The 26,775-nt window shown below is 43.4% G+C and overlaps 1 protein-coding gene across 5 annotated transcripts in view; it reads left to right on the top strand.

Moving 5' to 3' along the window:
- The window catches only part of Ube4a (ubiquitination factor E4A), a 42,307-nt gene extending 17,800 nt beyond the window's left edge, over window positions 1-24,507 (top strand). For all 5 annotated transcript variants that reach the window (XM_021171814.2, XM_021171813.2, XM_021171812.2 and 2 more), the window contains exons 10-21: window positions 1,670-2,003; window positions 3,242-3,362; window positions 5,326-5,630; window positions 7,121-7,253; window positions 8,268-8,455; window positions 10,253-10,353; window positions 10,456-10,569; window positions 12,683-12,857; window positions 14,634-14,814; window positions 15,659-15,806; window positions 17,916-18,073; window positions 21,641-24,507. In XM_021171814.2, the coding sequence (XP_021027473.1) occupies window positions 1,670-2,003; window positions 3,242-3,362; window positions 5,326-5,630; window positions 7,121-7,253; window positions 8,268-8,455; window positions 10,253-10,353; window positions 10,456-10,569; window positions 12,683-12,857; window positions 14,634-14,814; window positions 15,659-15,806; window positions 17,916-18,073; window positions 21,641-21,767 (2,085 nt within the window). In that variant the 3' untranslated portion in view covers window positions 21,768-24,507. The remainder of the gene's footprint in view (window positions 1-1,669; window positions 2,004-3,241; window positions 3,363-5,325; window positions 5,631-7,120; window positions 7,254-8,267; window positions 8,456-10,252; window positions 10,354-10,455; window positions 10,570-12,682; window positions 12,858-14,633; window positions 14,815-15,658; window positions 15,807-17,915; window positions 18,074-21,640) is intronic.
- Window positions 24,508-26,775: the final 2,268 nt, after the last annotated feature.

The following is a 26,775-nucleotide window of genomic DNA, read 5'->3' as shown; positions in this document are numbered from 1 at the left end:
TGTCACAGCCCCTGCTTTGAGATGACCAAGGAACCATGTGGGGATAAGGCTGCTTCAACCTGTTTAGGAAAGCTAATTAGTCTGGTTGGCGTTTGTCATAAGAACATAACAAAATTGCCCCCTTATTGAGGGGGTGGGGTGGCACATGCTTGTAATCCTAGCACTTAAGAAGTAAGAGTCAGCCGGGCGTGGTGGCGCACGCCTTTAATCCCAGCATTCAGGAGGCAGAGGCAGGCGAATTTCTGAGTTCGAGACCAGCCTGGTCTACAAAGTGAGTTCCAGGACAGCCAGGGCTATACAGAGAAACCCTGTCTTGACCCCCCCCCCCAAAAAAAAAGTAAGAGTCAGGGGGTCATCCTGAGCTACATAGCCAGTACTAGGCAAACCTACACTATAGGAGAGAGGGTCTCAAAAATAATGGAAGGGCAGGGGTGGGGGGTGGTACACTTCTTAAACCCAGCACTTGGGGGCAGAGGCAGGTGGATCTTTGAGTTCCAGGACAGCCAGGGCTACACAGAGAAACCCTGTCTCAAAAAAAAAAAAAAGTGGAGGGGTGGGGGGAGGGGCGCTTGCAGGGGGAAGCAGCAAAGAAATCAGCCTTGACACATACCTATTATAATCTCAGCAGACAGAGACAAAGGCAGGCTTAGTCTACATGGTGAGTTCCATGACATGTGGAAAAATCCTGTCTCAAAAAAAGAAAAGAACAGTGTCACTGTCTTCAGGTCCTTCACTAAAAAGGGGATGATGGTTGGCGTGGGTGAGATCTGCCCAGTGTGACAGTGCTGCACACCCCTTCAGTCCTTGCCCTTCTCGCCAAGACACTGTTGTCACTCAGCTCATAATCCTTATGACTAGAGCCATCTATCTTATAAATCTTCCCTTTCCTCCCCTTTATGCATAGGCCTCTTAACAGAATTTAGCAGTAGTCTGATGAAGAGGCATAGATGGCCAAACAGGGCACAGTTAAGTGTCCCGTTACTGTTAAGTCATCACGGTGCTGTCAAGCAGGTGTTTAGCAGACTACAACAGTGGCCAAACTAACTGCCCTTGGTGTGTGTTTGTTTCTTATAAAGAAGGATTTACTGGGCCCATGGAGCTGGCTCAGTGAGTAAAGATCTTATCATCCAGTCTGCTGCCTCAAGGCTGTTCCCCAGGGCCACACAGCAGAGAATCTGCTCCCATACGTGCTCATACATGCTTCCTAGCGTGTTACTCCCACATACAACTACACTGACACTGAATAAATGTAATATAAAAACTAAAAACACTTACTGACTATAGCTATGTCTATCTGTTCCATTTATGGCTCAGTGTCATACTACAGTGGTAGAGGTGAGTAATGCTATGACAACCATTTGAAAAACTGAGCCAAAGGATTTATCACCTAACACTGTACCAAAAATCCCTACTGTGAAACCTATTAAATCTGTGCAATTTGGCAGCTGACCAGAAAATGTCTCCTCAGTATCCAGTAATACATATAATATCTATGACATGTAAATAAACATATATCAGAATCAGAAAATAAGGTACAAAGGGGGAAAAGGGAAAGGTTAAGATTAGCATTTATTTAAAAACCTGTATTTGCTGGGGCTTAGGAGTAAAAAAGAAAATACCAGGATTGTGAAATTGGAATGTTCTGTGGTTGTGTTTTCTGGCTAAACAGTTCATGGCTCAGTTCCATGAAAAGATCTACCAGATGCTGAAGAACTTGCTCCAGCTCTCTCCAGAAACCAAGCACTGTATCTTGTTCTGGCTTGGAAACTGTTTGCATGCAAATGCAGGCCGCACCAAGATCTGGGCCAATCAGATGCCCGAAATCTTCTTCCAAATGTATGCCTCGGATGCCTTCTTTCTGAATCTGGGTGCTGCCCTCCTGAAGCTGTGCCAGCCATTCTGCAAGCCCAGATCCTCCCGGCTCCTCACCTTTAACCCCACGTACTGTGTCCTCAAGGACTTGAATGATGAAGAACGAAAAATTAAGAATGTGCATATGAGAGGTAGGTGGGGAACTGGGCTCTTCAAAACAGTGAGTGTGTCTCACCTCTGAAGCATTTGCTCCCTTGGCCTTTGAGAAAGTGCCCCTTGTTCAAAACAGATGAGAACAAGTTAAATAACATGGAATTTTGAAAAACAGCACCTGTTACCTTTTAAATGCTAGGCCTTGTTGAGACCTTCTGTCTGATTCTGGCAACCTTGGATCTTCATTTCCTCGTCTTTTATAAAGTGCAGTCAGATACAGCTGCTGTCCTTCTTGAACTCAGAGGTTCCAGAAGAGGGCAGACGGGTAGGTTATCCAAGTAGAAACAGCAGTATGGTTGAACAACCAGTTCTGCAGAGCTGTTGTCTTCATGTCTCAACAGACAAGTCAGAGTTTACCAGGCAAAGGAGCAGGAGTGTAGAGACTAGCGGATGTAGAGGTGGCAGCCTGTGGAAGCAGCAGCGTGCACTTACTTGACAGGCAGAGGCAGGTGGTCTTGGAGTTTGAGGCTATCTAGAAAAAAAAAAATCTATGGAAAGAATTGATTGAGGAATAGTGAGAAGTTCCTTGTAGTTAGAGCAAGGGACGGGATTGGGCTGTGAAGAGTGTGGGGTGGGAGGAAGAAAGCTGGCACCAGACTGGAGAAAACGTGAATATGGAGAAGTGAAAAGGAATGGGCCCTGATCTGTCACTCAGAACAAATCTCTTGTTGGTTTTGATTGATTTCCTTCTAGGTTTTGGGGCATTTTTTTAGCCTCTTATAAATTAACAAAACCAATATCTGCACAAAGATAATTTATCTTAAACACTGAAAAAAGTTGACATAGCCAAGTGATAGTAGCCCATGCCTTTAATCTCAGCCATCAAGACACAGAGGCAGGTGAATCTTTGAGAGTTTGAGGCCTGCCTGGTTGACAGAGCAAGTTCCTTGAAAACCAGAGCTACACAGAAACCCTGTCTCGAATGAATGAATGAATGAATGAATGAAAGAGGAAAATGCCCCATTGCCTACCACTTGGAAAGTACATAGTATTATCACTCATTTTAGGTTTTTTGCTGATTTCATTGGTTCAGCAAAAGAGATTTAACTGTTTCTGTAGATATCAGGAGGCCAGAAAGTGTTTTTAGACAAGGAAGTCATTGGAGATATGTTACAAGGAAGATATCATTGTAGCAGTATGGAGGCTGAGGGAGAGTGGAGGCCAAGACTGATGTCTGCGGAGAGCAGTACATCACCATTCCTTTTGCTTCTTCAAGGTTTGGACAAGGAGACCTGTCTGATCCCAGCTGTGCAGGAGCCAATGTTCCCCCAGAGCTACAACCTTGTGACGGAGAACCTGGCCCTGACAGAGTATACCTTGTACTTGGGATTTCACAGGTAACTCCTTTGATGTCTTGGAAAAGAACGGACCCGTTAGTTGTGTTGACAGCTTGAAGGTGGGCAGTGAGTCTGAAGAGCCCTGTTAGGATGGCACAGGGAAAGTCACATGCACTGGTTTAAATTTACCTGAGTCCACTTTGTACAGTTTACTTACAGGTTTTTTTTTTTTAATCTCTCTTTAAAATTAACATTGTACTAATATTTTCTCCACATTTTGCCAACTTTTCAATCCCTGCCGTTTTGTTATTATCTAGGAAAATCTAATTACTGTCATTTTACATTTCACTCTTTACCATTGGGTTATTATTTCTGATGTCCAAAGAGACAAAACTTTCACAAGTTGAGAGACTGGTGTAAGGGACTCCAGATAGACAATCCGAGCACATAGGAGCTGCAGACCTGAGAGGACTGCTTCTAAAGACAAGAAGGCTGAGAGCTTGTGTAGACGTCCGGAAGTGTCCATTTCTAGCAAACCAGCCATATGCCACTCCACAGTTTTCCCCTTTGTTGAGCAGAAAATGATTTCCAGGATAAGGAGGAGAAATAACTCCTACGTCTCATCTGTAGAAAGAGTATTATGAATACTGGGTTTTTTTTTAATTGGTAGGAACAGGGCACCCATGCTCAGGTGTGATTTCGAAGCCAGAGATTGGGGTCAGGTGGCTTTCTCAGATGATCCCCCACCGTATCTTTTGAGAGAGGATCTTTCACTGAACCTGGAGCTCACTGATTGAGCAAGACTCCAGGATCCTCCTGTTTCTGTGTCCCAGCATTAGGACCGCAGGGCACACCAGCACACTCGTGTTTACATGGCATTAGGACTGTAGGAGCACACCAACACACTCGTGTTTTACATGGGTGCTGGGGATCTAAACACAGGCCCCCTTGCTCGCATATGCAAGCAGTTTATCAGTTGAGCCATCGCCCCAGACCCAGGAATACTTATAGTTTTTTGTTTGTTTGTTTGTTCAAGACAGGGTTTCTCTGTGTAGCTTTGGCTATCCTGGAACTCACTCTGTAGACCAGGCTGCCTCTACCTCTTGAGTGCTGAGATTAACAATGTGTATCACATGCCTGGCCTGAAATACTAATTTTTTTTTAATGCATTCTCAGGATACTTTAATGTAAGGTTTTGGTTTTTTTTTTTTTTTTTTTTTTTTTTTTTTTTTTTTTTTTTTTAACTCCTCCAGCAGAAAATTCATGGGGGAGGGGGATGAAAATGTCTTTATTAGACAGTGTTTCTACCGTTGTTGACATTTTAAATGTCACAGAAGTTCAACATGTGCTTGATCTGCTCAACAATCTAAATTCAGATCTAGGAATGCCTGGCATCTAGTTTCCTACTGTCACCCTAGTAGCTGTCTGCAAGATCCAAGGGAGTGATTTAGGATTGTACATGTAGAACCAGTTATCAGTAGCTTTTAGTTCTAGGTCTTCTTTTCAATATTAGAGTGAAATTTTGTGAAGAATAATTATCTTATTCTTCAGAAGGCTGGACGCTGCTCTTAGGTTGTGTGCCTCATGGTGGCTGCTTTAGGTGTGGTTGTTAGAATCAAGTCTTTTTCACCTGCTTAGTTTTCTCACTGTGCACAGATTATCCTCTGACCCCACCAGTGCACTCTAAAGCTTGTACTGGGCTGCTCATACTCTGCATCATTGAAATGTCTGTTTTCCATAATAACCACGCACTCTGCACCCTGCTCCTGTGAGCGGCCACTGACTCCCCATAATTAGCTGCAGATTTGTTGTGCACGTGGTAACGTTTTCTGAGAACAGTGCACCTCGCGTCTGGCCAGCTGGTAACTTTTGTGGGTACCTTCTGTGTCATTGACCCTGCAACTTTCTACAAGTATAGAACACTAGAAAAAACAAACAAGGATTTGCTTTTCAGTGTGGTCTATACTACACTGCCCCCACATGGGCCTCCCTGACCTAGTCTCTTCTGCTTTCTTGGGGGCAGGTTGCATGATCAGATGGTAAAAATCAACCAAAATCTGCATCGGCTGCAGGTTGCCTGGCGGGATGCTCAGCAGAGTTCTAGCCCTGCTGCTGACAATCTCCGAGAGCAGTTCGAACGCCTGATGACCATCTATCTCTCTACCAAGACTGCTATGACTGAACCCCAGATGCTGCAAAACTGCCTGAATTTGCAGGTGTCCATGGCTGTTCTGCTGGTTCAACTGGCCATAGGCAATGAGGGCTCCCAGCCAATAGAGCTAAGTTTCCCTTTGCCAGATGGCTACAGCTCTTTGGCTTATGTGCCAGGTAAGCAGCCTGTCCCTTGGAAACATCCTATTAATAGCCACCTAAGTTTAACTGGGTCACCTTGGAAGCTTAATTCTCAAAATAGCCTTCCTTAGTTATCATTTCATTGTTTTTAGAGAAGCTACTCAAACTTACAAGAATCTCCTGGCCAAATTATGGGGTCCCAGTAGTTGCTTCTCCAGCTTTGTGTCCCTGATACTGGGACTGTCAGAAAACAGCCTGCCAGAGATGAACTGCAGTCAGGGTTTTCACAGCTCTTAGTGTCTGTTGTTAATATTGTTTGACTTTCAAAGATTCAACTGCCTGTCTAACTCTCCCTGAGGGTTTTGGGTTTTTTTAGGAAAAAAAATCCCCTCTTACTAACTCAGAAGGGAAATTGTGTGTATGTATGTCAGTGAGGGGTCAGTAGATGTTGTTCACTAATCAGATTAAATGTTCTTGAACACTGTGCTGGTCTCGTATTGCTATGTAACAAGTTACTCCCCACACACAGCAGCTTAAAACAGCAAACACTATCTCACGCAGTCCTCTGCGTCAGAAACCCTGGAGCATTTGGCCATGTGATTCTATCTCAGAGTACTAATGAGGTTATGGTCAAGCTGTCGGTCAGAGCCATAGGATTCTGAGGACTCAACAAGGGCTCGAGGATCTACTTACAAGCCCAGTTGACTAGTTGTCAACAGGCCTCAGCTGCTTGCCAATAGCCTAACACATCTCTTAGTGCCTGCCACTCACGATGTGGCAGCACAGGTGACCAAAATGAAAACTGCAAACTCTCTCAACTAACCTTGAAAATGATGTCTCTACTGCATACACCCGGGTATGTCCCAGTCTAGAATGATGATGTCCTCCGCTGCATACAGCAGGGGTCTTCCTAGTCTAGAATGATGCAGAAAGAGACTTTGCAAAGATCTGAGTGCCAAAAGGGAGAGCAGTTAGAGGACCATCCTGGAGGTCCTTACTGCAGTCACCTAGTGTGACTAGCCACACCTAAAGGGTGGCTTAAACTGTGGCCAACCTATGGAGGCACACAGTGCTAGTGTAAAGAGTTCTGTGTCAGGCTGGTGAGATGGCTCAGTGGGTAAGAGCACCCAACTGCTCTTCCGAAGGTCTAGAGTTCAAATCCCAGCAACCACATGGTGGCTCACAACCATCCGTAACGAGATCTGGCGCCCTCTTCTGGAGTGTCTGAAGACAGCTACAGTGTACTTACATATAAATAAATAAATCTAAAAAAAAAAAAAAAAAAGAAAAAAAGGCAAGAGTCAATATTCAAAAAAAAAAAAAGAGTTCTGTGTCACTGCTGTCCATGCACTTCCTCAGATAAGAACAGAGCTTGATACGCATGTAAGAGATCCTACTGGCTTATCACCATCCCTGGTACATAAAAGAGTTAGACTTTTTTTAACCTTTGTTAATTTATGTGAAGGAGGTACTGGGATTGAGACAAATGAACAGATGTTTGGCTAATTCCAGTGAATCTTTTTCAGAATTTTTTGCAGATAACTTGGGTGATTTCCTCATTTTCCTCCGACGCTTTGCTGAGGACATCTTGGAGACGTCAGCAGACTCCCTGGAGCATGTCCTTCATTTTATCACCATTTTCACTGGAAGCATAGAAAGGTGATGTGCGGGACGCTTGCCCCAGTCACTGGCTAGAGCCACAAACATTCTGCCTGCTGTGGTGAGGTTTAATAAGCAGAGGACTTTGCTCACAGAATTTGAACCTGCATATAAGGTACCTAATAGGATTCCATTGCTGGTCCCTGGTTAAAATAGTTAACCAGAATACCAGAAGCTGGACCAGTGGCTGACAGATGCTGAACTTTTACTAATTATGTCAACCAAAGCTTGTTCCTGCAGCCGGAGTTGGGTAAGCAGTAAACCTGGGTTTATGTTACTTCTAGCCTGGTGGTTTGACTATGTTTACGATGTACTATGGTTTTTAAATTTGCTTTTGGGTGGGGGGGAGTGGAGGGTGTTATGTGTGGGGGCTAAAGGAAACAATTTTTATGCACAAAAGGGCACATTTGCTGCAAAATGAAAGTCCACAATTCTGCCATACATATCAATGAGAAGCCAACACTTCACTGAGCTGAGCAGACCTAAGGGGAAGTTGGCCACAAGCCAACAGGCATTGATTAGACTCATAGGACAGGGATCATGGAGCTATCAGATAATTATAACCTAATTATTTGCATTCAGAAAGTGTAGGAAGGCAAGTTTATTCAAAATGAACCTGTCAGAGAAGAGTACATAGTAACTAGTGCCTTTTTATAGAGAAAATTGAATGTCCTAAGCATTCCATGGGAACTAAAGTACTCCCTCATACATGGTTAGCTGTCCTCTCGAGAGTTAAGAAGACAGGCATAGTAGTGTACATCTATAATTCCAGCACTCAGGAGGCAGAGACAGGAAGAATGCTGCAGATTCAAAGCCAGCCTGGTCTGCATAGGGAGTTCTAGGAGAGCCAGGACTATGTAATAAAACCATCTCAAAACATGTTACATGGTATCTCCTGCACTGGAGTACTGACTTTACTATAGTGTGACTATTCTATATTTAGCTCCTCATGTAGAGTAGAATCACATCGGGGAGTTATGTCTTCCTGCTCATCATGCTTTCTGCCCTCTGCAGAATGAAGAATCCTCACCTGAGGGCCAAACTAGCAGAGGTGTTAGAAGCAGTGATGCCTCACCTAGACCAGACCCCAAGCCCCTTGGTGTCCAGTGTGTTCCACCGGAAACGTGTGTTCTGCAACTTTCCATACGCTCCCCAACTTGCAGAAGCTTTGATCAAGGTTTTTGTGGACATTGAATTTACAGGTAAAAGAGTCACGCAGCCTGCTCTAGAGCTGAGAACTAAGAGTTTCACAGCTTGGTCACTGTCGAGTGTCACAGAAACTCCAACCAGCATTACTTGAGTACTCACTGTGTGCCAGGCTTAATGGTGGGGGCTTTATTTTTACTATGTCACTAAACTTGTTTATCTGTATTGTTTTCACTTTATATGTAAGAATATAGATGCTAAAAATGTTTTGTTTGTATATATCATACACCTAAAAGTGCTAAAACCAGCTCTGTCTCACAAAATACAAACAACAACTAGAACAAAAAACATCCCACCTGCATACATTCTGGAAAGGCAAGCATGAGGACCTGAGATGGAACCTTAAAATTCAGGTTTTAAAAAGCCAGGTGCAGCAATGCCTACCCCTAATTCAGTTCTAGGGAGGCAGAGACAAGAACGGTGCCTAGGAATCTATGGTCAACAGTCCAGGCAAATCATTGACTTCTGCTTTAATGAGAGACTGTCTCTGAAACATAAAGTGGAAGCAAGGTGGTAGTGGCAGAGGCAGGAGGATTTCTCTGAGTTTAGGGCCAGTCTCATCTCTTGAGTGAGTTCCAGGACAGCCAGAGCTACACAGAGAAACCCTGTCCCAAACAAATAACAACAAAAGAGAGAACATTTGAAGAAGGCACTTGGTGTAGACTTTCAGCCTCCATGTGAGTGTACATGTGCAAGCCCACACACAAACATGTATGAACACATACCCACAACATATGTATACATTAAAATAAAAAAGAAAGAAAGAAAAGAGTACCAGTAGACAGCATTGTCTCCCTCTTCTGTCCTGATCACCTGAGTTTCAATTAAGCAGAGCTTTATCTGAGCTAGTAGTCAAGACATGTTAAGCAGATGCATAAGAGTCTTTTTAAAGGAGATTTCTGCTATTTGGTAACTTGGACAATTAACATTTAAAGAGGCATTTAGCATTTTATTAGCTGTCCACATTTCTGTTCTGCCTTTGTCTCTTACTTAACCTCTGGGTCTCGATTTCTCCCATATAAAATGAGTCAGAATGAGGAGTCACTGACATAGTATGTGCTAACCTGCTCCTAAGAAGCTGCCCAGCAGTCATGGTGACAATGTCACTGTATGGCTATACAGCCAGAGAATTGCAATGGAATACATTCCATGAATCTAAAAGTGAAGGTTGGAAAAGGCTTGGAGAGCCAAGCACAGTGATACCACATTCCTGCGTAATCTTAACATCTAAGAGGCAGAGGCAAAAAGACTTAATTGGAAACCCTCCTGGAGCCAGGTGTGGTGGCACTCGACTCTAATCCCAACAATACTCACGAGGCAGTCATAGGTGAAGCTCTGACAGCCTGGTCTGTATAGCAAGTTCCAGGACAGCCAGGGTTTCTCAAAACAAAACAAAACAAAAAACAAAGCAAAACAAAATAATTTCATGCGTGTAAAAAATGTTTGATCATATCCACCCCCAACTCCCCTTCCTACTTCCTCTGGAAACTCTCAACATGTTCCCTTTCCCTTCCCCCATTCACATCTGCTCCTTCTTTTGCCCACAAGCCACTGAACCTAGTTGGTGCTGCCTGTTGGAATGTTGGCTGGTCTTGTTTTGTTTACATGATCATATGCAGATAGTTGTAGCTACAGCTTGGGTTTTATCCCACACACCCCAAGGAGTGTGAGCTGGAGGTGCTCCTAGGGAAGACTTGGCAACAGCCTTGACATTCAGAGTAAAAAATGCACACACATGAGCTCGTTCTCTATTAGACCACCTCAGCTGATTTCTCATTCTCACCTTACTTTAGGGGACCCCCATCAATTTGAACAGAAGTTTAATTACCGCCGCCCTATGTATCCCATCCTAAGATACATGTGGGGGACAGATTGCTATCGGGAGAGCATTAAGGTAAGAGGGTTTTTCATGGTACTATTTGCTTCAGGTCAGCCTCAGTACCATTGGTACATGATTTTGCACTAAAATATCTTCTTCTTGGGCTGGGACTTACAGGATTTGGCTGACTATGCCTCTAAGAATTTAGAAGCTATGAATCCCCCACTGTTCCTCCGATTTCTTAACCTGTTAATGAATGATGCTATCTTCCTTTTGGATGAAGCTATACAGGTAAAAAAGGGAATATTGCGTGTGTTCCTATACCATTTGCAGTGATCTCAATGAAAAAGGCTTCAGACCATCAACATTGGTGGCAGTGGGGTGGTGGTGGCAGTGGGGTGGTGGTGGCAGTGTTTGTGTTTTGTTTGATTTCGTTGGTGTGTGTTTGCTTAAATAAGTTCTCTCTCACTCTTTATCCTCAGCTGACCTCAAACCCATAGGGATCCTTTCACCTTAGCCTCCCAGAGCTTTAGGGTTGCAAACATGAACCACTACACCTGGCAAAGAATATATTGTTTTGACCTTTTAATTATAATAGAATAATCCTTGCTCTAGAACATTCTTGCACACCACCAGTGTATGTGTTATAATAGTGTGCCCAACACTTTGTACACAGCTTTCTAGGTTCATCATTTCACTATATCATGGGTCACTGTTGCACTTGGGTGGTTCTTTGGATGAGAGTTTAAAAGATGATCCCAGGAGAAATCCCTTAGTGGTTAAGAACACTTATGACTTTTGTAGAGAACCTGGATTCAATGCCCAGCACCTAAATGACCTCTCACAAACACCTGTGACTCTAGTTCTGACACTCTTCTGACCTCTTGCAGACATGTGGTGCACAGACATACACATATTTTTTAAGTGTGATAAAGCCAAACTAAGGTGTATCAATGGGCCAACAATACAGGAAAGAATTATAGGATCTTCATTGTGGCCAGTGACTGTGAGACTTTCATTATTACAATAGAGTACCTGAGAAAAACCACCTAAAGGAAGGAAGGATTGTTTCAGCTCCAAGTTGCATAGGTTTTGGTCCAGGCTTAGCTGTGTGCTGTGCGTTGGGCCTGCAGCAGGGCAGGAGCTCGGAGTGACCAGCAGTGAGCCTCAGGAAGATGATGCAGGTTAGTTTGAAGGTCGCCTACCGGGCAGTCAGAGCTCTCGTGGATAACCCACTAAGTAACTTGTGCTTGCTTTGTGAGAGGGGTCTACCTCCTGTTCTTTTCATAATCCTGCACTCTGAGGAAGTGAGAACAATTCCTATTATAAACATCTCTGTTAAGTGAGGACAGTATGATTCCGGGCGTGAAGCAGATCATTATTTGCTGCAGCCGTAAGGTGATGAGAGGTGAGGGTTTTAAGTATTTATGATTCCCTCTGGAGAGCAGGCATATTTGTAGAACTTTAGTTTTGAACCTTGCGTGTTGTTTTATGTTTTAGGAAGGACTCCTTTTCCTGTCATCCTGGTGCTTTAGCTTGGCTTCCACACATTGCTCCACTGATGCTCCTTTCCATCTGGATCCCATCCTAGCTCAGGCAGTTAGCTAGCAGTTTGCTCAAGCTAAGACAAAGCTGAATGAGGACACTATTACTCTTTCCCAAAGTCCCTTAGAGTTTAATTTTACATTCTGTGTGTCCACTTGCTACAGTGTACGTGAGGAGGTCAGAGGACAGCTTAGGGGAGTCTGTGTTCTCCTTTCACCATGAGGGTTCTGGGGCCAACTGCAGGTCATCAACTTTGGTAACAAGTACCTTAGCCCACTGAGCCATCTCGCTGCTCTTCCCCGGGTTCTTGAGTGTCAGCCCTGCACTGACAGAGGCTTCGTATCGTCTCAATTTCCCAGCTGGCTGACTGGGTTTGTTTTTTGCTTTTTAAGATTTATGTATGTGAGTGTTTTGTTCCATGTATGTAACTACACTACATGCATGCAGATACTTGGGCAGGCTAAAAAAGTTCATTGTATTTCTTGAAGCTAGAGTTATAGGTTTTTGTGAGCTGCCATGTGCTAGAACAAGTGCTCTTAAACTCTGAGCCACTTCTCCAGCTCTGGATTTTTTTTTTTGTGTTTGTATTGTTTTGTTTGAATTATGTAGGTACATATAATGCCTACAAAGGCCAAAAGAGGATATCAGATCCCCTGGAACTGGAGTTAACAGGTGGTTGTGAGCCACAGTGTTGGTGCTAGCAATCAAGCCTTGCCCTTTACAAGAGCAGCAAGAGCTTGTAACCATTGAGCCTCCTTTCCAAACCCAGATGACTAGATTTTAATTAAGCCCTCTTAAATGTCTTGGCCCTTCAGTTGCATTTCTCTTATCTGGTGTATCACATTTCTGGTTTCCATAGTATTTGAGCAAGATAAAGATTCAGCAGATTGAGAAAGACCGAGGAGAATGGGAGAGTCTGACACCAGAAGCCCGCCGAGAGAAAGAGGCAGGTCTACAGATGTTTGGGCAGCTGGCACGGTTCCATAACATCATGTCCAATGAAACAATTGGTACCCTTTCCTTCCTGACATCAGGTAAGAACGTAAGGCATGCCATCCCCCAAAATGTAGAAATCAAGGTCTCTTTCACTGAGGGATCAGCCCAGCTCAAAACTAAGAGTGTAGAATCTGCGACAGGATGCAGCTCAGTCTGTAGAGTGCTTGCCTCACCTGCATGAAAGCCTGCATGGTGGCCCACACCAGGAATGCCAGCACTCTGGAGACTGAGGCAGGGAGATCTGAAGTTCCAGGACATCCTCATCTACAGAGAAAGGTCCAGGACACCTTAGGATGCATGAGACCCTGTCCAAAAGAAAATTGGACTCTGGTGATTGTAACTTCTACATCTGAGACCAAAAAAAATCAGAGAAACTTCAAAAACATGATGGTGTTCATTATTGACATGCCAAAAAATATAAGCTGGTTTCCTGAAGATGCTGGGAGTATAGATTAGTGATAGAGCATATACAGAGCATATACAAAACCCTGAGTACAGCCCGGCGGTGGTGGCGCACGCCTTTAATCCCAGAACTCGGGAGGCAGAGGCAGGCGGATTTCTGAGTTTGAGACCAGCCAGCTTGGTCTACAGAGTGAGTTCCAGGACAGCCAGAGCTGTTACACAGAGAAACCCTGTCTCGAAAAACCAAAAAACAAACAAACAAAAAAAACACTGAGTACAATCCCTACTACCCAAAAAAACTCTGTAAAGACCAGATAGCCATTAACTCTGTGTTTTGGTGTATGTGTGTTTGTGCGCGCACATGCACGCATGCTATAAAAACATAAATCCAAGCATGGTATGATATCCTCTTGGGAGATGAAGACAGAGGACTCTGAGTCCCAGGCTAGCCTGAGCTACATAGTTCCAGGGTGTGGCAGATAATGACAGATGAGGGAGGGAGGAGGATAAGTAATTTGCATTCAATGAATACATTTAGTGTGCTAGAGCAGCCAGAGAGCAGGTGTGAAAGGAAACCATCTAATGAGAAATGCAGAAATTGACTTTTAAACTTTTAAAGCTTTTTAAAAACTTTATCACTTCAGAGAAATCAGAGAAGATAAGGTGGCCACAAACCAAGAGCAAAAGCCACAAAGGACAGAAGAAACATTTTAAATATTGAAAATGTGACTTTAAAACTTTAAATATTTAGTGAAAGGGTTAAAAAAAAAAACTCAAGGAACACTCCCATTGAAGTGGAACAGAAAAAAAAGAGAGATAGAAAGTAGGGAAGGATAAGAAAATGAAAACGAAGTCTTAAGTCCAAGTCAAATGTGGGACTTGTGGGTAAAGGCCTTTGCCACCTAGTCTGGCAACCTAGGTTTGATCCCTGAGACCCACATGGTGACAGGAGAGAATTGACTCCCATAAGTTGTCCTCTGACCCACATACACTTGCTGTAACACATGTAGGTGCACACAATAATGTAGTTTTTAAATATTTTAACAGTGTCTGTGACTGGGTAGTAGCTTTTCGTTTGTTTGTTTGTTTGTTTTTCGAGACAGGGTTTCTCTGTGTAGCCCTGGCTGTCCTGGAACTCACTCTGTAGACCAGGCTGGCCTCGAACTCAGAAATCCGCCTGCCTCTGCCTCCCAAGTGCTGGAATTAAAGGTATGCTACTACCACCACCCGGCTGGTAGTAGCTTTTCTTTCCTTTTTGTTTATTTGGTTTTTGGTTTTTGTTTGTCTGTATTTTTTTTTTTTTTACTGAAAATGCATTATGTAATTAAAAATCCTCAAAGGTCTCCAATAAAATGAGATGTAAGGAGAAAATTAGAGTTGTGTTGAGCTTTAAGACTCTGGCTTTCTTCCAGAGATCAAGTCGCTGTTCGTGCATCCGTTCCTGGCCGAGCGCATCATCTCCATGCTCAACTACTTCCTGCAGCACCTGGTGGGCCCCAAGATGGGTGCCCTCAAAGTCAAGGACTTCAGTGAATTTGACTTCAAACCTCAGCAGCTCGTATCAGACATCTGCACTATCTACTTAAATCTTGGGTATTTGAGATTGGTGTTGAGAAAGCCATGGGGATGCTAGTATTTTGATAGCAGAATAACTGGTTAGGTCTTGTGTGAAAATAGTGGGGGAAGGCAGGCTCATTTCTAGCTGATAGATGAAGGACTCCTCCATAGTTCTAAATAGATTTTATCTGGCCCATTGGACATTGTTCAGTATTTCCAACATTCTGCCTTGAGCTGTGCAAAGATAAATATTACTGGTTATACTACTGTTTGTGGAAATATTTTTATGGCCATGGAATACTTTATAGTACAGAAAATTAGATGTGATACTGTATGCCTTTAGTCCCAGTATTTGGGAGCCAAAGGCATGTGGATCTCTGAGTTTAATGCTAGCCAAAGAAAGAAAGGAAATTAGATGTCAAAGCAGGGAGATGGCTCAGTTAGTAAAATGCTTGCCACCCAGACATGAGTGTCTGTCTGAGTTCAGATCCCTAGGACCCACCTAAAAAGCTACATGGGGTAGCATGGACAGTAATCCCAGTACTGGGACAGCAAAAACCAGTAAGATTCCTGAAGTATACTGGACATTCAGCCTCACAAAACTGATGAATTCTAGGATCAGTGAGAGACCATGTCTCAAACACAAAGTCTTGAGAGTAACTGAGGAAGACACCCAGCGTTGATCTCTGCCCTTCACACATATACAGACATACTTATGCATGTGCATACACACACACACACACACCCCACAGAGAGATACACATAGTTCACAAGCGCACTGGTGGCTTGGAAGTGCTGGGATGATTGTCTGTAGCCCATCTGCTATCTGCACATTGACTGTGGTCTGATGCTCAGTTTCTTTCTAACACTGACCTTTCAGGGATGAGGAGAACTTCTGTGCCACTGTGCCCAAAGACGGACGTTCCTATTCTCCGACTCTCTTTGCACAGACAGTCCGAGTCCTGAAGAAAATCAATAAGCCTGGGAATATGATCGTGGCTTTCAGTAACTTGGCAGAGAGAATCAAGGTGAGGAAGAGGACAGCTTGTTTTCTCAGATATTCAGTAAGAAACGCCACAGAGACGCCGAGCAGCCTTTAATCCCAGCACTCCGGAGGCAGAGGCAGGTGGATTTCTGAGTTCGAGGCCAGCCTGGTCTACAGAGTGAGTTCCAGGACAGCCAGGGCTACACAGAGAAACCCTGTCTCAAAAAAAAAAGAAAAGAAAAAAAAAAAAAAAAAAAGAAATGCCACACAGTCACTTCAACTCTGCTGCTTCTGCCCCATTTCCAGGAGCAAGGGGTACTGCCTAGAGGCATTAGAAACAGACACTTCCTCTTGGTCAGTCAATGACTAGAGCAGCCATCTTATTAAATGTTACCCCTGCCTAGGAAGAATAATTGAAGATGTTTCTACCAGGTGAAAAGAATGTGTATTTGTGAAGGCTTTCTTTTCGTCTCATCTCATCATCCATCTTTTCGTCTCAGCTCCAAACTTTGTTTCTGTAACTCCTTCCTTATGAAGGCTTTCTTTAGATTAACTTTTATGTCCCAGTGTTATGAAAGATTTGAAAACCTAGTGTAAATGCAAAAGAACTTTATGGAATAAAATTCAGGAGGAAGGGCAAGGCTTGCTGGTACACAGCCATAACCTTGCACTCACCCAGCTGAGGCAAGAGGATTCCAAGTTCAAGACTAGCGTGGGCAACATAATGAGTTCCTAACTCAAAATAAGTAAAAACTGAGCAATGACGAGTATCTTACAGACACTGGTTCCTATGGCTTTTCTCTGTTCCTTACATTTCTACTGATGGTTGGTTTATACTGAATGCATTTTAGAGATTAAAATACTCAGTTGTGCTCAGCTAATCCCTCCAGTTGGACAATGGAAAAATTCCATTAGGAGTGGTGGAAAGAAAAAATACACGGCACAGACGTCTAATAAAAAAACCTTCCAGGCTGGGCAGTAGTGGCACACACCTTTACTCCCAGCCCTTGGAATGCAGAGGCAGGAAGATCTCTTGAGTTCCAGGGTCAGCCAGGGCTACACACACACACACACACACACACACACACACACAAAACAGCTCCAAAAACAAAACAAAACAAAAAAAGAAAAAGATCAATACCTTCTTTACAGCTGTCAGTTGTTCCTCAGTGAATTTCTTCTTACAGGATTTTTTGTGTAGCCTTGGCTGTCCTGGACTCACTCTGTAGACCAGGCTGGCCTTGACCACAGAGATCTGCCTGCCTCTGACTCCCAAGTGCTGGTATGTGCCACCACTGCCAGGCTGAGTTTGTTTTTTGTTTTTATTGAGCTGAGCTTATGGTTGGCCTACAGCTTAGCCAGATCAAGCTGTAAGGAAGTATACCAGAGTCAAATGTCAGAGCCCTTTAAATGTATAACCTGCTTGTATTTATCAGAAACTGTTTGCAGGCACAGGCTATGTGATTATTCGACTAACAGCCCTCCCACCCTTTCCCCTTTCAAATGCCAGCAGTCACACCAGAATGCTTAAAGACATTCCCTTCAGCCATGATGCCCAGCAGCTGAGCTCTACAGCGTGGTCATGGGCTTATCTTTAAAAAGACAAAGTGGCCGGGCAGTGGTGGCCATGCCTTTAATCCCAGCACTTGGGAGGCAGAGGCAGGTGGATTTCTGAGTTCAAGGCCAGCCTGGTCTACAAAGTGAGTTCCAGGACAGCTAGGGTTACACAGAAAAATCCTGTCTCAAAAAACCAAAAAAAAAAAAAAAAAAAAAACTAAAAAAAGAAAAAAAGGAAAGAAAGAAAGAAAAGAAAGGAAAAAAGAGGGGCTGGTGGGATAGCTCATTGGTTAAGAGCACTGACTGCTCTTCCAAAGGTCCCAAGTTCAAGTCCCAGAAACCACATGGTGGCTCACAACCATTTGTGACGAGATTTGCCGCCCTCTTCTGGTGTGTCTGAGGACAACTACAGTGTACTTAGATATAATAGACCTTTTTAAAAAAAAAAAAAAAAGGAAGGAAGGAAGGAAAAAAGACAAAGTGATCTGCCTCACTGGGAGGGTTATTGATGACCAAGATTAAGGTGTAGTAGTTACTAAGCAGTCTGAGAGCTGCACAGTGAGCTCACTTTAGAAACAAGCTATGGTTGCCTCAGTCTCTTGCAGACCTCCAACAACAAGAGGAGGAGACATATGCAGATGCCTGTGATGAGTTCCTGGATCCCATCATGAGCACACTGATGTCTGACCCTGTGGTGCTTCCATCTTCCAGAGTCACTGTGGACAGATCCACCATTGCTAGGCATTTACTCAGGTATGCCCACCCACAGAGCCACCTCAGAACTACATCTGTGTTGGCTTCCTATGTCTGCACTCTGCACAGTGGGTACCCCATACGGTAGACTCATTGGTGGAGCATTTTGATATCACCTGTTTATAACTTTAAAGATTAAGGGAATAGCTCTTACCTCTTCCCTCCTTGAGTAATCTTAGCCAAGCATGATGACAGGAGCTTGGAATTGCACTTGAAGACAGAGGCAGGAGGATTGCCATAACTTTAAAGCTATCATGGTTTATATAGCAAGTTGTAAGCAGCCAGAGCTACATAGTGAGACCCTGTCTCAAAAAACAGAAGAAAATAATTTTATCCACATTGTGAAATATCTCAACATGAAATATGCTCTGACCTGAAATTATTTTAATTGTAAAAATATCAGACTTTACACTCCCTTCAGTTACTATATTTCTATTTTTTGGGGGGTAGTTTGTGTAAGATAAACTCACCAAGCTGAATGCTGTTTGGACAGTCATCCTGCAGATGTCCAGAGAAAAGGCAGGAAGGCAAAGGTAAGTGGAAATTAGTCAGCACCCAAGCAGCCTTCCCTTCACTTTAGAAGAGTATTCTGCAGCCTGAGGAAGGGACACTGCTAACTGGAGTTTCATGCTTGCGGCCCACTACAGCCAACTGTTTGTTTCTTAATGTGTTTGAGCCGCACATGCATACTTAGTGTCTGCAGATGTCCGAAGAAGATGTGGAATCCCCTGCAACTGGAATTATAGATGGTTGTGTCACCATGTGGGTGTTAGGAACCAAACCCAGGTCCCCTACAAGAGCACACATGTCCTCCCAACTGCTGACCCAACTTTGCAGTCCCCAACTTTGTTACTTATTTATCTTTGCGATAGGATCATGCTGTTACACAGGCTGGCCTCAAACTCCACTCAAGCAACCTTACTGCTTCAGCTTCCTAAACAACTTAGGACTACAGTTAAACACCACTACACCCAGCTAGCTACCCTGCCCCCAGTTTTGGGTTTTTTTGTTTTTTGTTTTTGTTTGTTTGTTTGCTTGTTTTTCTTGATTTTTCAAGACAGGGTTTCTCTGTGTAGCCCTGGCTGTCCTGGAATTCACTTTGTAGACCAGGCTGGCCTCAAACTCAGAAATCCACCTGCCTCTGCCTCCCAAGTGCTGGGATTAAAGGCGTGTGCACCACCACTGCCTGGCCCCAGTTTTTTAAAGACAGGATGTCATGTAGCTCAGGCTGTCTTCAAATTCCCTTGGTAGCTGGAGTGACCTTGAAGTCCTGCCCCTCCTGCTGATCAAGCAAGTGCCAGGTTACAGGCAAATGCACCACTGCTTGACTTTACCCCTTACCTCTCTAAAAACAGATAGAGAAGGTGCTGAGAGACATGGTGCCTGTTTACAATATACGTGAGGTGACTGGAATTTAAAAATGAATTTTCTGTTTCATTTGGTATTCTTACACTTTCACTATGATATTGTGCTGAAATGTCAGTGAAAAGCTTGGTGATCGCAGACCTTAGACAGTCTTTGAGTAAGTATATCATGATCTTGTTTTGTTTTGGAATCAGGGTTTCATGTAGCCCAGGCTTGAGCTTTACTCTGTAGCTGAGGAAGACTCGGCTTTTGATCATGCTATCTCCCCCTCCTAAGCACTGAAATCACAGACATGTATCACCATCCCCGGTTGATGTGGTACTGGGGGTCACAACTTAGGGCTATGTGCATGCTAGACAAGCACACTACTGTAAAATATCTTTTATTCACCTAATGAAATTGTCATCTCCGAGGCTTACTGCAGGGGAAAAAAAAAAAAGCTCACCTTTTCTAGCTCTCTGATCTCTGGCTGGCTGACTAGCTCTACTCAGCTGTTCAGGCTCAAAGGCCTCTCCAAGCTGACTGATTCAATCTGGCTTCTCTCAGCTTCTCACTGAATTGCTCTGCTTGGCCTTACTTACTTGGGCAATATGCCCTAATACTCTGGCTCATACTTACTCTCTGACTTCAGCTGCCTCTGCTGACCTGCACTGAACTACATGAATTCATGAACAAACTCAATTCCACTGCACTGCACCGCACTGCACTGACTCCCAACTGACTCCCAACTGACTGACCAAGTTCGGAGATCTGCATGCCTCAGTCTCCTTGGATTAAAGGAGTATCTGTTTCCCAGTTAGATGACACAGGCTTAGAAGGTCTGTGATCTCTTGCCAGAGCAGCCCTGCTGCTGTATTAAAATTCCTCTGCACTCTGAGCTATCTCAGGCAGTCTTGAGTCTTTCTTTGTTGGTTTTGCAACAATTTTTAAATTACATTCAATTATTTATGTGTTCATTTGTTTGGTGTGTGTGTGTGTGTGTGTATACACATGAACGCATGTGTACTCGCAAGTGTGGAGGTAAGGCAACTTGCAGGAATTAGTTCTCCAACTTTGTGGGTCCTGGAGATCAAACTTGGATCTTCAGCCTTGCCAGCAAACATCATTACACATTGAGCCATATTGCTGGTCCCAGCTTTGTGTTTTTGTAGTGCTTGGAATCAGACCTTGTGCATGCTGAGCCAGCACTGTGCTACTGATCTGTACTCTCAGCACTGAACCATAATCTGCATTTACTTGCATAGCAGTCAGCTACTTTAATCAAATGTCTGTTACAAGGCATTTTCTCTTAACAATTTATACTGTTCCAAGACTCTGTCACTAAAATGACAAGTAGTGAACCTTGTTCAGTGATGTTCATCTGCAGCACCAACTGTATGGGAGGTTTACATGGGGGGTTATTAGTGCCTAGGAGTTTGGGCAGTATAACAAAATCCCATTTCAAAAGGGGGAAACCCTACAAATGGTGATTTGTGATAACATAGGTGTCTGTGATTTAGAGAAATCTAAAGGCTGTTAACAAAGATAACATTTAGTTATTTTACTTATACATGTGTTTTGTCTGTATGTATGTAGGTGTACCATGTATGTGCCTAGTGCTCACAGTGGTCAGAAAAAAGACATTGACTCCCCTGTAACTAGAATTACAGATGGTTATGAAACTCCATATAGGTACTAGAAATTGAATCCAGGTTATCAAGAAGAGCATCCAATGCTTTTATGACTGAGCTATTCCCCCCACCACCACCACCTCCCGCTCGCAAAACCACTAGGATCAATATCTGAATGACAGCCGGGAGGTGGTGGCGCATGCCTTTAGTCTCAGCACTTGGGAGGCAGAAGCAGGTGGATCTCTGAGTTCGAGGCCAGCTTGGTCTACAGAGTGAGTTCCAGGACAGCCAAGGCTACCCAGAGAAACATTGTGTAAACACTGAAGAAAAAAAAAAAAAAGACAACAGAAATAAAACAAAAACCTGAATACAGTTGAATAAGGTTTATTATGAGGTAGAGACGGTAACTGAAGAAGACTCAAATCGCACCCTTTCCATTTCCTTCTTCCTAACCCAGGAGTCATCTTTGGACTCAGTTACAGTGCATCATGTCTTGGGTCACAGCGCATGTGGGGTGTTCAGATGCTCTGCTCGGCCCTAGGGTCTTAGAACTTTCAGAAGTAACTCACTTTTCATTCTTTTCTTGTCCTAGTGACCAAACAGATCCTTTTAACCGTAGTCCCCTTACCATGGACCAGATCCGGCCCAACACAGAACTGAAAGAAAAAATCCAACGGTGGCTCGCAGAAAGGAAGCAACAAAAGGAGCAGCCTGAATAAATACTGTGAACTGCACATGCGTGCCCGGGCGTGAGCTGGTGCTTGTGCTCGCTCGCGCTCTCTCTCCCCCTCTCTCTCTCCCTCTTTCTCTCTCCCCCTCTCTCTCTCTCTCCCTCTCTCTCCCTCTCTCTCCCTCTCTGGCTCTGAGCCTCTTCTTTTTCTTTTCTGATTTGTTTTGATTTGTTTTGTTGGGGTTTGGTTTGGTTTGTTTTTGTTTTTTATTTTGTTTTATTTCATTCTTTGTTGTTTAAATTAGAAAAATTGTTCTTGTGCAAATTATGATAATTATGATTCTTAAGACCTTGTTGTTTCCCTGGCTTACAGAAAATTCTCTTCCTCACAGCATCTTTATAAATCATCACTAATTTTAGCCTCGGTTTTCCTATTCTCCTTGTTTCTTTTTCTATCCTAAATTATATTAAGTCCAACAACAAAAATGTCCTGCCATTTTTTTCTTTCCCTTCCCAAGTACTGTTCAGACATTTTTTTTTAGTGAGCACTCGTCTATGATGTCAGCTATTTCAGTGACAGTGATAACATCCAAAAATCCTACTGTCCTGTGTATTTACTAGCCCATAAGGTCTGGACTTAAGCACCTGGCCTTACTATAGCTCTGTAATATTACAGAGTAACTTTCCAGATAAATGCAAATACCTTAGTGTGTGTATAGATTTTTTGGCTGGTGGAGATGAGGAAATCTTATACAACTTTTGTATTATTTTGTCACTTAAAGATACGATCACAACAAACACTCCTATGAGGATCTCACCACCAAAAACATAGCTGCACAATCTTTCAATGAGTGACAGTAAAGTGTGGAACTTGCAGTAAAAAGGATAAATGAGAAGCTGATGGGCCCCTTCTCTTTTGTGCTCCAAGGACTAGGCCTAGGTAAAATAGGCAATAAATATTCTATCTACATGAAAATGTCATTTTAGGACACTTAATACAGTATATCTCAGTGTATATGTGTTAAACACAGATACTGTGTCCTTTTTTTATTAGTCTCACTTAATTGAGTGCCACGTTATATCGTGTCTTCCCAGGTAAGATTTGTGTAGTTGGTGGCAGTGTTTTCTCACTTGTTCTAGTCAGGTAAAACCCTAAGACTACAATGTACATAGCTAGTGTTTGGGCTGTGACCTGGCTTCTAAGAGCTGCTTCTTATCTAACCTTAGTTTATCAATTAACAAAGTAGAGATTAAAGCAACAAGCCATTTTAAATACATACTTCTTTCTGGGTAGTTACTAAGTGGTTCTGCCCACTTCTCCCAACTGTTTGCTCTAAGAGGCCCAGTCCTTTGTGAGATGTTTTTATATCAGTATCAGCCCAGAGGTGTAAAGGACAAGAAAATGTGGCCGTGGCTTCTTTTACAGAACATTACTGTTACAAAAGAATACACATATACAAATGCGGTGTGTCAGTATTCCAACACAAGTTGCTATAAGCAGTCCTTTGTGTGTTTTTTGTTGTTGGTGTCAACTGGAAAACTTGTGATTAGAGAGCATCTCACTCTGGCTATTGAAGAATGTACCTGTTGTGAACAGGGAAGCCTCGGGCATATCTATAAATGCCAGAAGGTTAAGACGGTCTCAGTGTGCCCCTGGGCATTTAGCTAGATGTTGACAGGATTTCTTTCCTTCAAATGAACTTCATTTCCTGTATGCAGCATTCTCCTCTCCTCTCCCTCTCTGGGAATGGACTGCATATGAAATAAGCTTCTACTTGCTGCTCTTACTTTCCAGAGTGAATGCGGGAGTATGTTTTTACGCTCTTATTTGAAAATGAGGGAAGACCCAAGTTTCACAAGTGAAAAATGGAGGAAGATGGGTACAAACCCTTGAGAAGACAGCTGTTGCCAGCAGCTTTCTAGAGAATGGGCTCCGTGCTGCCTCCAGTGTCTGTATTCTGCTTCTGAACTGAACCTTCAGATTGTTAGCCTGTTTTGGCAAGCTTGTGTTTTGTTTTGTTTTTTAAGCTCTTCTGATACTTTTCTATGAATGGCCGTGACGCCACGAAGATGCTGAACTCCTTTAATCACAAAAGCACGTGTGTAGCTTAAGGCCACTGTGGTGAGCAAACCAAGTGTCCTCTGTGCCTTCTTTCTTTCTGTGAACTAATTTAAAGACATCCAGAAAAAGAAACTCTAAAGACTCCATCCTGGTACACTGAGAGGCATATGTGCATTGCAAAGGTCAAAGGGTGTCTTGTCTGGAACTCTGCGGCGGCTGTAAATCTGTGAAGACTTCTGACGACGAGTTTTATATGACGGCTTTGCTGGAGTACTAAAGGAAAGTGAAGACTTGAGTTGGCTCACAACTCACCAAGAGGCTAATACTAAACTTGGAAAATTGTTTAGAGTTCAAGCAGTTGTTTGTTTAATATAGCTTTCCGTGGGTGTGTGAAAATTGAGGGACACGTGAGAAGTAGCATAACGGTGCAGGTGAAAGTGCCAGTTGCTGCTCAGTACCACACTCTAAACGCTTCATTACTTTATTTGGTTCTGGTTGCTAAGCAGCCACTGGGCAAAGCCAAAGCCTACTGGGTACTGTGACAAGCCAGACTGATGCTAGAGACAGAAAATGAAGAACAAAACAGCAAAAAAGGTTAAACTGAAATCAAACTCAATAGACAACTGTATTTGAGACATTCCAGGAAAGTTACTTTTTGTCAGACTTGTCTGGGGGGGGGGGGGAATGCTCAAAACTTGTATTTAATAAATGAGCACCTGACTTACCACCCTTGTTAGTTCTTCATTACCATACTGAAAGCTAGTGACAGCCTGGTGTGGTGTTTGCCTGGAATTCCCACTACTGGTGACAGAGGATTGAAGGGCAAGGGTACCTAGTGAGTTCAAAGCCAGTCCAGGCATCTCATCAAGACATTTCAAAGGAAAGTCTGGTAGAGCTTGCCTAGCACATACATTGCTAAATCCAATCCCAGTACCACTACCACAAAAGAAAAGGCGAGTGACAGTTTCACAAGTCCTTCTGAAAACATAGTGGGTTTTGCCAGTTTCTCAAAGGCAGGGTGCCAGCAAATGTGTATCACCTGGCTGACCTAACACCTCACTAAAGACCTTCAGAGCAGTGCCTCTCTACTTGTGAGTCACCTAAGACCATCAGAAAACACACGTTTAAAAAAAAAAAAAAAAGAAGAAAACACATTTACAGTTCATAACAGCAGCAACATTACATTATGAAGGAGCAACAAAAAATCATTTCGTGGTTGGGGTCATCATAACATGAGGAACTGTATTAAAGGGTGGCAGCGTTAGGAAGGTTGAGAGCCACTGCTCTAGAGGCACCCTGCGGCTGTCCTCAGGAGAAAGTCTCAGGAGCTTAGTCTCTAATTAGCTCCTTTATGGCTCCACTATCCAACCTAAATAACAGACCTTTTAATACTTTGTCACCATGTCCTTATTCTGTTCCCATGCCTGTGGTGTGTAGGATCTCAGCTTAGGTTAATTTAACCATTACCCCCTGCTACCTAAACTACAGGCAACTGTACAGCCCACAGACCAGTAGGCTCCACCACTGCCCTTCTCTGTGTCCTTCAGACACTCTGAAATGTAGCCTTGCTCACCACTTCCTTTTCACACAGGTGGCATGTGTCAGACTCCTCACGTGGAAACTTTTCTCCCTTCACCCCATTTAAGGAAGAGGTCCCACCATTCCCAAACAATCTTTGCCATCTTTGCTGTCTTCCTGTCCTGGACTCTTTGTCTCCTGAGTTCCACCTTCCTCTTGGGTTGTCTGACTTATATTCTCTTGCTTCCATATTTCTTCATTGCTGCAATCTGGTTTCTAAGGGTTTGAAACCTTTTCTAGTTAATGGCATAGATGTTCACACTCATAATTAGCTGACCTGTCTTACCTCGGCCCAGGCTGACCTGTAACTTCCAATCTTCAGGCTCCTGTATGCTGGTATAACGTGGGTTTCAGGTTATCTTTCCTGCTTTAATTTGACTTCACTATCTAAGGCAGCATGTCTCTCCCTCACTGATTCCTTGATCCCACTTCTAACTTTTCTAACCACCCCATGAATTTTACTTCAGGTTTTTTGTTTTGTTTTTAGAGATGTATTTATTATTATATGTAAGTACACTGCTGCTGTCTTCAGACACACCAGAAGAGGGCATCAGATCTCATCACAGATGGTTGTGAGCCACCATGTGGTTGCTGGAATTTGAACTCCTAACCTCTGGAAGAGCAGTCAGTGCTCATAACGCTGAGCCATCTCTCCAGCCCCTCAGTTTTTCTTCTAAAGATTGGGCTCTTCCAGAACTTGTTCTCCTCATCAAATGTTACTTTCCTACATAGTTTTTGGGTTTTCTGGTTTGTTTTTGTTGTTTTCATTCATAATGTCAAAGTTACCGCCTTTGGAATTTGTATATTTTCTTATACACCAAGAATCTCTACGCCTTCCCAGATCAGCACCACGCTTAACCTTATGTTCCTTTGTGTATTTATCTTGCAACTGATACTCCTTCTATGACTACTTAGGAATCTTGGTCTCTAAGGGGATAATACCCAAAGCATGCTTCCACCAAATTACAAAATGCCTGGCACAGTGCAACACCCTCAACACACATGACTTTCTTCCTCTTGTCCGCACAGCGCCTACTGGCTTGTTTGAAAAACCGGATTGGATCCCAATTCTGATACTGGCTGCGGAGGAAAACGGAATTATAAAAAGTCAATTAAAGAAGTCGGTGAATGGGTGAGTCACATAATGTAACGCCTATGTGGCCCCTTAAAGCTCCTATTTGACCTCAGACCTGCTATGCCTTTAAAGCGAACGTATCGGTCCACAAGCATTTTATGAAGCCCTCCAGCCTCGATTTCCATGTTTTCTGAAAAGCTATAAAACTGCCGCAAGCTAATGTGGCGTTCAAGCCAAGAAAACCAATAACGCATGCGCATTTCCCCCCCACTTCAACGATCTTCCGGACCAACATGAATAGCTGTCCCAAGTAATGCCTGCTCCCTGAGGAATCTCAGTATT

Source organism: Mus caroli, unplaced genomic scaffold (genome assembly GCF_978045245.1).
Source record: "Mus caroli unplaced genomic scaffold, Mus_caroli_1 scaffold_11, whole genome shotgun sequence".
Taxonomy (NCBI): Eukaryota; Metazoa; Chordata; class Mammalia; order Rodentia; family Muridae; genus Mus; species Mus caroli.
Note: the sequence above shows the minus strand (reverse complement) of the source record. Positions and strands in the feature narration are given on the sequence as shown.